The following is a 16,529-nucleotide window of genomic DNA, read 5'->3' as shown; positions in this document are numbered from 1 at the left end:
TGTCCAGGCCCACAGTGCTGTGGAGAAACAGGCTCAAACCACTAACAGTCAAGCTCCGTCAACACTCCATCCCATATTGCTGGGCATACCCTAGGAGCCTGATCATCTCCCATGGGGGAGCAACAACCCGCCTAACGGAAGCGGCGGAAATGGACTCAGTGCTGCTCACGCTGGGACTAACGACGGATCAGGTTAGAACCGGTCAAGCTCCGAGACAACAACACCCTCACACCTGGGACATGACCAAAGTCCAAGCATTCCAGCCCTCAGGAGCCTCCACCTCGTCCCCTATTGCCTTTAAAGCACAGAGGGCTGCCCGCAACACGCTGGGTACCTGAGGCCCAGACGGTGACTCGGGGAAACCAAGCATAACCATACAACACCACCAAGTTCAAAGATCCCATCTGTGACTCCCCACTACAAGGTTATATATTTCTATTGTTTAAAAGTTTATGACTTATCCTTAGACTCTCACTCAGACCACAACATACCCGCAACCCGCAGCCACCCAAGGCGGGCAACCCTGACCAATGGGAAAGGTCGCCTCTGACAAAAGCAAAGAAGACGCGAACCGAGGCGACGACAGGAACACTCACCTAGATTGCTTAATCTTACCTGTGGCATGACAGAGGATGGGGGACTCCCCAGAGACTCTAAGGTCAAGCTATCATACTGTGTTATATTGTTCTTCATTTATTATCTGTGCCCGTAATTCCGCATACTAAGCATATTTAACGTACTGTCTAACTACTCGGTAGTATTGTGTGCTGTGACAGGAAGATTTAAAAAGTACCTTATTATTTTGAGTTTATAGAGCTCTGGCAGGTACATTATGTAGGTTACTAAGGGGCTGTGAAAATATGGGAAGTGACATCGTGTTACAAGCATTTTGAGTAATGGCATTACAGACGATAACCTATTACATCCAGTGGCATAAGAGAAAATACTGGGCATTTAAATCCTATGTGCCAGGAATTCATAAAGAGTTCATTTACACCATGCCTCTTATTGTGTTACATTGCTTTTCATATATCTCTAAAATTGAAGTGAAAAAACCTAAGCACCGTTCAGCCATAGTGTCTATAGTCAGATACTGCTCTGCCTCCATACGTGCCCACACTATACTTCCTCTGGCATAGGTGTTCTAGCAATGGCAAGCAACGATCACCTTTATCTTATTTTAATAAATCTAACCCTACCCTGCCAACATCCAGCTTGGTTACGCATGTAAAACGAAACAAATTGGGGGGACTAATATGCCACTGCCTAACTTTCATGAAGCCCGAATCTTGCTGATGTGGCATCAGCTGATATGCCGTGTTCATCGACACAACAAACATTAAGCTCCCCTCATAAATCATAAATTGCAATATCTCCACAGGTCGGCTATGCCAGCAAACCCAAAGGTGTACACCCCTGCTACAGATCCCTACACTTATCATTCTCCTTAGACTTGTAGGGCTGATGTTATTATAAGGTGGCATTACCACTTTGTTATTTTCATTGATTTTTTCTCTTTTAATACTGTTCTTACTTAAAGTTAAGTTCACTCAATTTAAACATGGGCACTGTCACTTCATTCCACCCCTTCGTTAATCAAGAATGGCTGTTATTTACTGTTGCGGCTTTGCTGGCGTGCATGCACCGATATACCTGCAATGTCTCAACAGGACGGCTACACCATTTAACCCATAGGTGTATGCCCCTGCTACTGTCACCTAAACATGTCATTAACCTTAGAACTGTGGGGCTAATATTATTGTATGGTAATAATATCCTTTTGTTTACTTAATTTATCTTTTCTCTCTTAATAATGTTCATGCTTAAAGCTCAGCTTACTTAATATAAAAATGTGCAGTATCATTTAATGTCATCTTTCTGTTACACAAGAATGGCCGGTAATTGCTGTTGTGGCTTTACTGGCGTGTATGTACTAATCTACCTGCACTCAAAAATAAAGAATTTAAAAAAAAAAAAGATATGTGTAAGATTAATTGAATTATTAGTCTGTTAAAGGACCACTCTAGGCACCCAGACCACTTCAGCTTAATGAAGTGGTCTGGGTGCCAGGTCCAGCTAGCTTTTACCATTTTTTTATAAACATAGCAGTTTCAGAGAAACTGCTATGTTTATTCTGAGGGTTAAGCCAGCCTCCAGAGCCTCTAGTGGCTGTCTCACTGACAGCCGCTAGAGGCGCTTGCGTGCTTCTCACTGTGAAAATCACAGTGAGAGCACGCAAGCGTCCATAGGAAAGCATTATGAATGCTTTCCTATGCGACCGGCTGAATGCGAGCGCGGCTCCTGCCGCGCATGCGCATTCAGCCGATGACGTCGCGAGGAAGAAGAGGAGGAGGAGTAGAGCTCCCCGTCCGGCGCTGGAGAAAGAGGTAAGTTTAACCCCTTCCTCCCCCCAGAGCCCGGCGGGAGTGTGTCCCTGAGGGTGGGGGCACCCTCAGGGCACTCTAGTGCCAGGAAAACGAGTATGTTTTCCTGGCACTAGAGTGGTCCTTTAACACTAAATAAATGTATTTACTTACTAATTAGTAATTATGACATACTCCTAATTGGAGCATTATCTATTAAAATTCCTTCATAGGAAACTAAACAAAATTTACAACAAAAAAATGTATAACAAACATCATTAGACATTTTCAACTAACATTTACTCATATCACCATGGATCTCTAAATCTACAGTACAATTAAAGGACCACTCTAGTGCCAGGAAAACATACTCGTTTTCCTGGCACTAGAGTGCCCTGAGGGTGCCCCCACCCTCAGGGACCCACTCCCGCCGGGCTCTGGGGGGAGGAAGGGGTTAAACTTACCTCTTTCTCCAGCGCCGGGCGGGGAGCTCTACTCCTCCTCCTCTTCTTCCTCGCGACGTCATCGGCTGAATGCGCATGCGCGGCAGGAGCCGCGCTCGCATTCAGCCGGTCGCATAGGAAAGCATTCATAATGCTTTCCTATGGACGCTTGCGTGCTCTCACTGTGATTTTCACAGTGAGAAGCACGCAAGCGCCTCTAGCGGCTGTCAGTGAGACAGCCACTAGAGGCTCTGGAGGCTGGCTTAACCCTCAGAATAAACATAGCAGTTTCTCTGAAACTGCTATGTTTATAAAAAAAAGGGTAAAAGCTAGCTGGACCTGGCACCCAGACCACTTCATTAAGCTGAAGTGGTCTGGGTGCCTAGAGTGGTCCTTTAAGGAAAAGAAAAGGAAGTTCAGTGTTTTTTTTTTTTTTTAATTTATAGATAAAGGAAGTATAATTGAATTCCTTGTTAAAACCTAAGGGTAAGAGGGTTTGAAATCTGTATATCCATTGTGACTCTTTCTGTAGTAATAGTTTATTGAAATCACCTTTTCTGGGATTGGGTGATAATTTTTCTATTGGTTGAAAGGTTAGGTGTTTGGTATTTTTGTCATTAAAATTAATAACATGTTTTGCCACTTGGGTAAGAGTGCTGGGATTGGTGATGGATCCAATGTGTTGTAGTATTCTTCTTCGTAATTGCTGGTAAGTCTTGACAATATATTGTTTCCCGCATGAGCATGTGATTAAATATATTAATCTGGTAGTTCCACAATTAATAAACGCATTTTTTGAAATTTTGATTCTGATTGAGTTGACACTGTGAATTTTGTAGGCATTATAAATTGGCAGGCCTTGCAGTGTCTGCAACGGTAAGTGCCTTTAGTGTCCTTTCGCCAAGTGTGGGTGGCCTTTTTTGTACTCAAATTGCTGTTAAGCTTTTAGATCTATATGCTGTTATACTTGAATGTACTGGAAGAGATTATTTTAAAACAGAATTGTGGGTAAGCAATGGCCAATTTTTGGTGATCATTTTTTACATGAATGGCCAGCCTGCATCAAAGGTTGTGATGCATCTGGTATGGGATGAAGTTTCTATTTGCCTAGAATTTCTCAGAATTTCTGTTCTATATTTAAGGCATGTTTGACTCGTTTTACCACCCTGTTAGGATAGCCTAGAGATTTAACTCTAGAACGTAAGTCCGTACATTCTTTTTGGAAACTTTGATTATCCGAGCGGTTTCTTCAAGCTCGTAAGTATTGTCCATACGGAATGGAAGACTTTAATTGGTATAGGTGATGACTGGTCCAGTGTAGTAGGCTGTTTGTGGATGTGGATTTCCTGAAAAGTTGGGTGTAAATTGTGCCATCTTCGTCTAGTAAAATCTTAAAATCTAAGAAAAATCTTTTTTTTTTTTCATCAATTACATGGGTCAATTTCAGGTTGATGTCATTCTCATTTAGATGTACAACCAGTTGTTCAAATTTGATAATCAAGCCTGTCCATAGAGTCTATGTAGCGATACCATTTGTGGATGAATCCTTGATATGAGGTCAAAGATGAAGCTACTATGAATTTTTCCCACAAACCTAAGAACAGGTTGGCATAGCTAGGGGCACTTGCTGTCCCCATAGCCGTTCCTGTGAGCTGTAGATAAAACTTATTGTCAAAAAGGAAGTAATTGTGTGTTAAGATGAATTCTAAAAGGTTCGAGATAAACAGTTTTTGATGTTCATTATAGAATGATTGACTGAGAAAGTGATTGCAAGCTTCTAATCCTCTATGGTGTGGAATGTTACTATAGAGTGATACCACGTTAAGCTTGCTGGAAGTGTATAGGGAGGAGTCTGTATATTTTCTAACACTATCAGAGTCTCTTTGGTGTCTTAGAGATACGAAGGAAGTTCCTTTACCATAGGATGTAAAAATATTTTCAATAAATCTACTCAGTCTTTCAGTGAGACTATTATTCCCTGAAACAATATGTCTGCCTGGGGGGTCATTTAGGTTTTTGTGTACTTTAGGCAGACAGTAGAATGTCGTATTGTTGGATTATGATGGGGTAACATATGTTGTAGTTCTTGATTTGAAATGATTTTCTGGTTGTTAGCATTTGTGAGAAGATTTTTTAGTTCCATCAGGAACTTAGATGTAGGATCTGAGTTAATATGTTGATAGCAGTTCGAGTCTTTCAAGTGTTCCATACACATTTTTACATAATTTTCTGGTTTCATGAGGACGATGTTGCCACCCTTTTCAGCAGGTTTTATAATTATGTCTTCAGCCAATCTAAGTTCTCTTAACCCCTTAAGGACACATGACATGTGTGACATGTCATGATTCCCTTTTATTCCAGAAGTTTGGTCCTTAAGGGGTTAAAGCTATCCTTTCATAAATTGAAAGGTTATCTTCTTGTTTAGATAATGAATTGATTTGTTCTAATTGCTGAGTTGTGAATTGAACAAATAAACCTACTTGTGGAACTTCAAAATAGTTGGGAGTGTAACAACTACTAGGTTTTAAATCAGTCATTAGTTTTGGTGAATCGTTTTCATCTAATAAATCTGTAAGAGTTTGTAAATTAATGTAATCTTCTGAGTTTAACCTCTTTTGTTAAACTTTTCTTGTTTCTTTTTGTGCAAGACTTCTAGAGACAATTTTCTGCCAAAGAGTTTAATATCTTTGGTCCATTCAAATTTGTCCCAAGTGGGTGTAGGGACAATCAACTCTTTGTGAAGTAATGAAAGGTGCATCGGGAGTAGATTGAAATCAGATAAATTGACAATTTTGTTAGTGGTTAGTGTCTCTGTTCTCTTTGAGGAGATTTGTAAGTCCATTTTCCCCAGTCCCTCAATCTCGTCCGTAGTTGACAGGAGGGGGTGGGCCTGATCCAAAAAAGTCAACCTTGAAGTGTGCTGAGTTGTAGTGTTAGTATCTGTCTGTATAGGGGTGTCAAGGAATTCAATTATACCTACTTTATCCATAAATAAGTAACCAATTTCATCAATTTCGTAAAACACTGAATTTCCTTTTCTTTTCCTTAACAGTAAATGTATTTATTTACTAATTAGTAATTATGATATACTCCCAATTGGAGCATTATCTATTAAAATTCCTTCATAGGAAATGAAATAACATTTATAACAAAAAAATTATAACACAACATTAGACATTTTCAACTAACATTTACTCATATCACCATGATCTCTAAATCTACACTACAAATTTCTAACACTTGGACTCATGCTGTAATCCCAGAAACAATTAATAGACTAATAATTCAATTAATCTTACATATATCTTATATTGGATTATTCTTTATTAGTCTTTTTCCTTTAATATTATATAGGAAATATTAAAGGAAAAAGACTAATAAAGAATAATCCAATATAAGATATATGTAAGATTAATTGAATTATTAGTCTATTAATTGTTTCTGGGATTACAGCATGAGCATATACCATATTTTTCGCTCCATAAGACGCACCACCCCATAAGACGCACCTAGTTTTTAGAGGAGGAAACCCAGAAAAAAATATTCTGAACAAACTGTCCCATAGTGTTTCTTACTATGGGACAGTTTGTTCAGAATATTTTTTTTTCTCCCCTTTCCCATAGTGTTCCTTACCACCCACTCCCCTCTCCTGCCCCATAATGATCTTTAAACCCCCCTCCCCTGTCCCATAGTGATTTTTAACCTCTCCTCCCCTGTCCCATATTGTTCTTTTACTCCCCATCCCCTTGTCCAATAGTGTTCTCCCCTCCTCCAATAGTGTTCTCACCCCATAGTGTTCCTCCCTCCCCTCATCCCATAATGTTTCCCCCCTCCCCTCATCCCATAGTGTTCTCCCCCCCTCCCCTTGTTCCATAGTGCACTTTCCCTCCCATAGTGTCGTCCCCCCTCCCTTTGTCCCATATTGTGTCCCCCTCTCCCCTTGTCCCATAGTGTCGTCCCCTACCCTTGTCCCATAGTGTGTGTCGTCCCCCCTAACCTTGCCCCATAGTGTGTGTGTGTGTCCCCTCCCCTTGTCCCATAGTGCCCCCCTCCCCTTGTCCAATAGTGTCCCCCCCTCCCCTTGTCCCATAGTGTGTGTCCCCCTCCCCTTGTCCCATAGTGTGTGTGTCCCCCTCCCCTTGTCCCATAGTGTGTGTGTCCCCCTCCCCTTGTCCCATAGTGTGTGTCCCCCTCACCTTACCTCCCCTTGTCCCATAGTGTCCCATAATTATTTACCTGTCTTGTAGCGTGGGCCGGCTTAACAGCTCGCACCGCGGTACAGGAACTTCAATTTTGGGTTCCGGTTTCCGGCGGGACTGAAAGGAAGTGTGCACACTGAGTGCGCACTTCCTTTTAGTCCCGCCGGAAACCGGAACCTGAAATTGAAGTTCCAGTACCGCGGTGTGCGCTGTGCTGCCGGCCCACGCTACAAGACAGGTAATTAAAGCTTCATATTCGCTCCATAAGACGCACAGACATTTCCCCTCACTTTTGATTGGAGGAGAAAGAAGGTTTGCTGCTTGTTGTATCCTGTTACTTTTTTAACAACAGAAAATAAACAGGCCAGAGGCCTTTTTGAAGCTGGACTTTGTCTTGACCTGGTTTTCTTACCCCAGAGGGCTGTGCTGTTGCCAAAAGATCCAGGACAAACACACACAGGAAAGTAAGTTTGTCACAATATATATATATATATATTCTTTTTTTCAGTTTTCTTTATACATTTGTTTTTTTGGTCTAGACTATTGATTGTTTTAGCATTTAGTAATAATTTTTGGTTCATTTGTTGATTTTCAACAGTGAGATTTTAAACACATTTTTTAAATGTTATGTTTTCAATAACTGACACCTGTAGGCAAGTACCTTTCTATTTAATTACTTCTTACCTAGGGTTACCCCCTTTCCTCTTGCCACAGTTTTTCTGATATTCTTAATTTCTATCACTTTCCCCATCAAATTACTCCAAGTTCAGGAAACCAACTAAGGCAGAACCTCCCTTCCAGTCTACTAGCTAGAACCTTCATAAATTCCTCTAACCTCTGTAACCACCTTCATGCATGGCTGTGCTGCCCCATAACAGGGCCCCCCTATGGTTAGGGTATTCCATAAGATATCCAATACCATGGGTTCTCCTGTCCACCCCTTCCTAAAACAATAATTCCTCTACATTACTTTACAAAGACAGCTTTCAACGTTGTTGCTAGTCTTTAGATTCAGGCCTATTGCTGAAACAGCTGTCACTCATCTTGAACCAGGTTTTAATAATAATCTTGTTAACCTCTGTAACAACTCCACCATCCCCCTGACACTGCTCCCCAATACAAATAAATACTTTAATTCCAAATGTGTTACCCCTTTATCACTGCCTATAGCATCACTCCACATTCTAGTTTGAACATTCCTTTAGCAATCCTATCTACCTGATTAATTAGATGCACTTTAATTCTACTGTAGTCTGAAGCCAAGTGAAAAAAGTTCTTGAAATGTTTTCCTACTTTGCTTACTTAGATATGCACTAATATCCTAACTCTAAACCCCCTGTGCCTCTATGGTTTAATGTGTAATACTTTTAATTTTCTAGAAATTACCTAGGAGGTAATTGCACTTACACTTTGGTGCTCTAAAATGATTTTAAGACCCACAGTGATACCCAAGATAAGTCTCCTTGATTTTCATACCCATGACTCTGCTTTTACCACTTATCTTAGACACGTTATCTATACCAACGGTAGTCATCCTTTGGCACTCTAGATGCTGTGTACTACATCTCCCATAATGCTCTTGCAGCGATAATGCTGTCAAAGCATCAGGGGAGATGAAGTCCAAAACTGGAGTTCCCAAAGGTTGCCTACCCATGATCTACACTCTCAATTGCACAATGAGTCCTGCAATCAGTTAATGATTGGATTGAAAAGTGTCCACAGGATAATGCCTCTCTCCCTCTAGCAATTTACAACCCCATGGTTTTTTGTTTTTTTTTCGTCTATATGAATAAAAGAAACACAAATGAAAAGTAGAACAGCTACACAATAATGTGGAATGGACATCAATATTGTTCTTATGATGTAATGCAACAAATTTCAGAATATAATTTTTATAAGCAAGTTAATATGTCTACTCATTTCTCTGTTAAGTAAATTAAACAAATGCTGATATCTTTAATGTAGGGACAGAAATATAATCTTGAATGGATTCAGTGAGCTGTCAAAGAATAAAAATTAGTTATATAAAATATTGTATTAAACATAATATCTGAAGTTGGTTGCATCACAGCATTATGTACTAATATGTAACATAGACAAGACAGACATGAATGTTTCTAGTATATTATCACAAACTTTTTTATCCTGATGAAGTATATTTCACTGTAGTAAAAATGAAATAATGAGACAACACAAATGTTTAGCCAGATGAGGACACATGAAATTGTTTATGGTAACAAAAGTTCCTTACTTAAGAACTTAAGATTTCGAATCATGCCTGTGTCAGTGATATCCATTGCAGTCTTAGGAGAGAAAAAGTAATATGTCGTCAGTATAAAGAAATATAGTAACTATCTCTGCAAATTCTAGAACATCTGGAACATAGCTTTAAGAGTCTTACCTGACATGATCCCTTATAAGAAAGCTGCTTTCCTCGTTGATACAAAGTGCAAAGGTTTCCATGTTCCGCATTTTCAGTATCACAAACAGGGTCTTGAGAATAGTCACACTTAAGTTGCCGAGAGATACATTCAAACTGGGGGCATCCAAACTTCTCAAAGCTGGTCAAGCAAACTTGCCGTTTGACAATACATCTAAACAGAACAAATATATTGATGTAGTTTCAATAAAAAATATAATGATCTAACAGCTATATGGAATATGGTAGTTCATGATTAGAGCTTGGCTTTGTGGTAAAGTGATTAATAAGTACTGGAGACATTATAATGCACCAAATGTTCTTCATAATTTCATTTTTGAGGTTTTGAGGGAAATTCTAATTAGAACAAGTATATGCACACAAAGTCAAGCATTCCCATCTGTCACACATGGCATGGGGATAATTAATGTCATATGTATGTAATATGGACCAGAGATGTCCTTTATTTGGGGGCAAGAAGCAAAGAAGTACCGTATATACTCGAGTATAAGCCGAGTTTTTTAGCACATTTTTTGTGCTAAAAAACCCCAACTCGGCTTATACTCGAGTCAATAATCTGTATTATGGCAATTTGCATTGCCATAATACAGACTGGGGGAGAGGGGGGCTGGCAGAGCTGTAACTTACCTTTCCAGCAGCTCCTGTCAGCTTCCTCCTCCTCCGCGCCGTCCGTTCAGCACCTCGGTCAGCTCCCAGTGTAAGTCTCGCGAGAGCCGCGGCTCTCGCGAGACTTACAGTGGGAGCTGACAGAGGGAGCTGAACGGACGGCGCGGAGGAGGAAGCTGACAGGAGCTGCAGGAAAGGTAAGTTACAGCTCTGCCAGCCCCCCTCTCCCCCCCACTGAACTACCAATGCTGGACCACCAGGGAGTGAGAGCCCCCCTCCCTGCTATATATCAAGCAGGGAGGGGGAACGAAAAAAAAATATATTAATAATAAATAAATAAAAAAAATTAAATAATAAATAATACAAAAATAATAATAATTAAATTAAATAAAAATAATAAATAACAATAAAAAAAAATTAAAATAATAAAAAAAAAATTGCCCACCCCCCCACCAACACACACAAACACACACACACACACTGCATTCATACAAACACTGCACTCATACACTCACACTGCATTCATATACTCACACTGCATTCATACACGCACACTGCATTCATACACTCACACTGCATTCATACACTCACACTGCATTCATACACTCACACTGCATTCATATACTCACACTGCATTCATACACTCACACTGCATTCATACACTCACACTGCATTCATACACTCACACTGCACTCATACACACACACTGCATTCATTATACACACACTGTAAATAAAAATTCAATTAATATATTTTTTTTAGGATCTAATTTTATTTAGAAATTTACCAGTAGCTGCTGCATTTCTCACCCTAGTCTTATAATCGAGTCAATACGTTTTCCCAGTTTTTGGGGGTAAAATTGGGGGCCTCGGCTTATATTCGGGTCGGCTTATACTCGAGTATATACGGTAATCTATAAATGTCTATAAATCATGTATGACTCTTCTCCACCCAGTTTCCCTCTCAGGCCCCTTGCTTTATTATGAAACAGATATGTTGGAGACCTTGCATTAGTAGAGAAACATCTTTTGAGCTATATAGAAACTGTGTATTATAATTGGAGATCATTTATGTAAAAAATAAACATTGATATTGCACAAATACAGGAATGAAAACATTTAGACAAATGTCAGTCTGCAGAAGACCACTAATTCACTGTAAATATTTTCTCCATTTATAATAATTGTACCATAGAAGATATAAACTAGTTAAGCATATAGATATTCACTAAACTCTGACATTCAGCAAATTAAGGCCTCAATTTAATACCTTTAGCAAGTCTTTCAAATGATTTCATGTGTTTGCAATTTTAACCTTCTATCCTGCATCCTAGATTTATATTGGAGGAAAACTTTTAAAGCATAGCTGGGCATATGTTATACAGCCGATCTCAGTAGACATCCACCTTTGCTTTCCATTCAAGTCATTTAAGTCTGAGCCAGCAATTTGAGTGGCTCAACATTATGCTAGTGGGACCATTTGTGTGCTTATGTACTTTCTTTGTATGCGCAATATTACCCTATGGTCTATTTTCTATTTAGTTTTTTTAGGTTTATACCTTTTGTCCATTTTATGATAAAAGTGCATACATTTTTTATCTCACCAATTTTTTTTTTTTTGATTTAACATTGTTAGATAAGTTTTCCAAATTATTTAATATTTTTGATAACATTTTCAAAATGATTTAATACAGAAAAAAATAATAATCTTAATTAATAATCGTAATAGTTTGATTTTTTTTCTTTAAATATATTTTTATATATGATTTATGTTTTGGTATTTTAATGGGCTAAAAATTATTTCAAAAGTTTATCCAAAAATATTAATTAATTTGGAAATCTGTTTGTTTCTCTAAGTTGTCCATTCTCAGAGTTCTCAAATTTTCTGTTTATATTAAATTGAGGCCTTTACTTCTGTATGTACCACACCAATGTTAATGTAATATACCTCTGGCTTCTTGGACAGGGGTTGGGATTACATGGATCCTTTGAAGAACACTGTCCAAATTCAAAATGGTGATCCAATAATCCAACACATCGTGCTATACAAGCACTTGGATACGTTCGCCCATTCTGCCCACACACAGGAACAAACTGATCAGCACAGTTACAAGGCAACCCTGAAATACAATTAAAATAGTATTTGGTTATTGTAACCTCCATTTGAGAGCAATTATGTGAAAATGGTCCAAGTGCCACTAGCCTGCAGAAGGATTCTATTGCTTTCCCATCTAAAAGTTTTCCTTGTTGATAAATCTACTCTTCTAATATGCTCCACAATTGCTCTGTAATCTATGAATATGTAATTTATAAAAGGGCTGTCATGTTTAAATTCCCTGTTTGATACTTCAAAGCAGAAAAAAATGGAGTAACGCGCAGCTGGCATTTAAAGTGCACACCCATGTGCTACCATATTTATTGGAAGGACAAAGTACAGGTTGCAAACATTTCGGGCGAAATGCCCTTTATCAATGCATATATCAATTAGCATTGATAAGGGGCATTTTGCCCAAAACGTTTGCAACCTGTACTTTGTCCTTCCAATAAATATGGTAGCACATGGGTGTGCACTTTAAATACCAGCTCCGCATTACTCCAATTTTTTCTGCTTTGGTAATTACACTGGAGGAACTACAGGTGGAGTATCTTCTATACTGCTATACCTGTCATCTTCACATTGAATCAGTGTCTCGTGTTTCTCTGCTAGCACTGAAAAAGTTTCCCCCTAAGTCTACTTTAAAACACTATTGAGTATATACGAACTTACCTTCCAACCATTGCTTCTGAATGACATATAATAAACATTAACACATTTCATTAGTCAAGGAGTCAGAATATCTAAAAATAATACTAGTGGTGACAAGTTACAAGTTTTAAGATAATGGTGCTCCAGACTATTATATATATATATATATATATATATATATATATATATATATATATATAGCCAAAATACCAGAGTATTGCAGTATGCAATGATACCTTTTTTATTGGACTAACATAATATTTCAAAGACAAGCTTTCAATAGTTTTCCTCTTTTCCTCAGGTCTGAAGCAATACAGATCAATCTGATAGAGTTTAACACTTAAAATAACTGATGTTAGAGAAGGGGAGGGAGGTTGGTGAGTGGGGTGTCATAAATAGCAGAAGATGTACCTGAAAGTGAAAGGTGCAAGTTGGCTGGGAAGAGCCAGAAAAAGTAAATAAACAGAGGAGAGTCAATAAGCTAATTAAAAAGAAAGTGGCTACTAAAAAAGACTGGACATACCCCATTTGCAATACCTTGGGTTGTCTACTATTGCAAATGGTATGCCATCATGGGGATAATTTTCATTCCTGGGCTACCGTACGGTTTCAAAGGCAACATAACCAACCTGGCGAATTTCAATGTGAAAAAACTGAAACGCAAGCCTTATATGTGACTCTGTAACTTTTGAAAACACCATAAAACTTGTACATGAGGGGTACTGTTATACTCGGGAGACTTCGCTGAACACAAATATTCATGTTTCAAAACAGTAAAACATATCACAACAATGATATCATCTGTGTAAGTGCCATTTGTGTGTGAAAAATGCAAAATAATTCACTTTCACTGACGATATTTTTGTTGTAATACATTTTACTGTTTTGAAACACTAATATATGTGTTCAGCGAAGTCTTCCGAGTAAAACAGTACCCCTCCATGGTTAAATAAAGTGCTAGCAAACTTTTGGCCTTGGGTTGTCAGGCAGGTCCCGCAAATTGTAATTAATAAAATGACCTAATTATGTAAAATTATTACATAAATATATACGTAGAATTATTATATATATGTGTGTGTGTGTATATATATATATATATATATATATATATATATATATATATTTATTTATTTGTGGTCAGGACATAAAGCCGTAAAATTGGTAACCTAAGACAAACAGTGCATGGAAAAAGTCAGCTGTGGTGTGCCGTAACTGACGAGGTAGTAGGCCTGAAATAAAAGAGGGCAAAAAGAAGATGTAAACCAGTTTATTCAGCCTACAATACAACATAGCATATCACATGTGGCAAACCTAGCCACTTCTGGATTGTAGTTACTAAAGGTTGTCCGTAGGCTGAATATATGCTGTGTATGTTAAACTGTATATGTACCGTATTATGGCCGTTCGCATGCTGGCAGCCATACGCTGCCAGCATACAAACCCCTTTCGTTTGACGAAACACGGTTATCCAGGCCGTTCGCCATACGAATGCGGGCTCCCCAGGTAGACCACCCACTCACCAGTCGTGTGGCACCAATTAACCGATTGCAACAATGTTGGAATCGGTAATTAAGGGCTCTCCTAGGTGGCCGTCGTTCGGCTACCGACCATGCGGCGGTCGGCCATCTTGGATCCTTTGTCTCTGCAGCGGTGTTCGGTCCTCGAGAGCCTGGAACTGAAAACGGCTACTCAATGATCCGAACACCGCTGGACTTCCAGAGCGTTCGGGAGTTCCGCGTTCGGCACATTCTGTTCCCCATAGATGTTCGGTACTTTTAAACCGAACTCAATATTTTAATGTATTTTGTGCGGCGTTCGGTTAGTTTAGCTGGGATCGGAGCTGTATTCTCACTAAATGTGCCCGCCGACCCCAGCTATCTACCGAACGGTCATTCGTCTAAAAGCGAGTAAAATTGTATAAAATATGGATTTCTATATAAATTGTCGGTTTTGCTACACGAGGGGCTAATCCACTTAATCGTCCATTTTAGTGGGAGTATCCCTCTCGTGCAGCAATGCCTGTTGGGATAATTACAATGCCTGATGGGAGAAATCCCCTGTAACATCTGTAAGGAAACCCCTTGCATGGGGAACTGCATAAATATGGAAGTCTGTGAATAAAGCTAGTTAGTTGACTCCCAGACTGTGTTTCGTCCGGTTATTGGGAGGATTGGGGAACTTGTCTTACTTTTCAGCGCTGACTGTGGATGTACCTGTGTAACCAGCGGATATCGGGGATTTTACTATTGCCCTCCGCTACAATTGGTGGCAAGCGACGGGATCCGAACTTACAGCCGAAAAGCGCAATTCGTGCAAATTGCAACTGCCGAATGAGAAAAGGGAATGGCAAGCAGAACCCAACGAAAGAACCGACTGCCGAAGTGAATGGAGACGGAGTACTCTAAACTAAAGAAACAGACATTAAAGGAACTGCTGGAAGCCAGGGGTAAAGTAGCCAGCAGCAAAACCAAGGCGGTAATAATTGCCGAGCTGATGGAGGGAGACCAAGCCCGCAGCTCTACACCCCCAGCAGTCATGGAAGAAACGCTCTATGAAAGAGAGATGAGGACCAGGCTAGCATTTTTGCCGCAGCCTATATCGGAGGCCATGATGCATATGGTGATGGCAAATGTGCAGGAATATGTAATGGCACACAGCCCGCAGCACACCTTGACTCGAACCGAGTCCAACACAGGGTCCCTCTACAACCCGGTAAAGCCCAAGATCCCGTACCAGGCCTTCAAAGCTTTTTGCGAGGAAAAGGATGAGATCGATGGGTACTTGCAGGACTTTGAAAGACTGTGTGATCTACATGAGTTAGAGCGGACAGTATGGGTGCAACTGCTAGCAAGCAAGCTAGCAGGTCGGGCAGCCGAAGCTTACCGTGCTGTGCCCAGTGAGGACAGCAAAGATTATGAAAAAGTAAAGCGCGCAATCTTGGAGAGGTATGCCATTACCCCAGAGGCATACCGGCGCAAGTTCCGACACTTACGCAAACCAGAGCGAGATTCGCACGCAGAATGGGTACACAAACTGGATCAAGCCTCCCAAGGGTGGATACAGGCCAGCAAAGCCACCACCATGGAGGAATTGCGTCAGCTGATGTTGCTGGAGCAGTTTTTTAATGGACTATCCCCGGAGACACAAGAATGGGTGCGGGACAGGAAACCCCTTACCCTAACTGAAGCAGCTAGATTGGCCGACCAACACTTCGATGCACGGAGACACCAGGGGCCTGTAGCCAAAAGCTACTCCCGGCCCACAGGACTACCTAGCGCTACACCACCTCTAGCGCCCACAGCCGCCCCGTTCCGTCCTTCGCAAGGGCAGGTACCTCCACCTTCCAGATACAACGGGCGGGCCAACATCCAGTGCCACTCCTGTAAACAATGGGGGCATATGGCCCGGGAATGTACACAAAATCGTGGCAAGCCCACCTGGAATCAGGGCCGTCCAAACCCCATACCCAGGGCGGCGGCTCACCATTACCAGAGGGAGCCAGCCACTCAGGATTTGTGGAGTGTTCATTCGGAGGAACCCCTGGGTATATTGCATGAGGTGATGTCGGTCCGAGCCACCGATAACCGGCAGCATCACCGGCAGCTGGTAACTCTCGAGGGGAACGAGGTTCAGGGACTGCGGGATTCGGGAGCTACCTTAACCCTGATCGCACCCCATTTGGTATCTGAGGGTGCGCATACTGGCGGATCTGTGGCCATTCGGGTAGCCGGGG

General features: G+C 40.5%; 1 protein-coding gene across 1 annotated transcript in view; it reads right to left on the bottom strand.

Moving 5' to 3' along the window:
• RECK (reversion inducing cysteine rich protein with kazal motifs) overlaps nt 1-16,529 on the bottom strand; it is a 203,355-nt gene that overhangs the window by 17,291 nt on the left and 169,535 nt on the right. The window contains exons 16-17 of the mRNA XM_063451924.1: nt 11,999-12,170; nt 9,407-9,599 (exon numbers count right to left, since the gene is read on the bottom strand). Coding sequence (XP_063307994.1) covers nt 9,407-9,599; nt 11,999-12,170 — 365 coding nt within the window. The remainder of the gene's footprint in view (nt 1-9,406; nt 9,600-11,998; nt 12,171-16,529) is intronic.

Source organism: Pelobates fuscus, chromosome 4, assembly GCF_036172605.1.
Source record: "Pelobates fuscus isolate aPelFus1 chromosome 4, aPelFus1.pri, whole genome shotgun sequence".
Lineage (NCBI taxonomy): Eukaryota > Metazoa > Chordata > Amphibia > Anura > Pelobatidae > Pelobates > Pelobates fuscus.
Note: the sequence above shows the minus strand (reverse complement) of the source record. Positions and strands in the feature narration are given on the sequence as shown.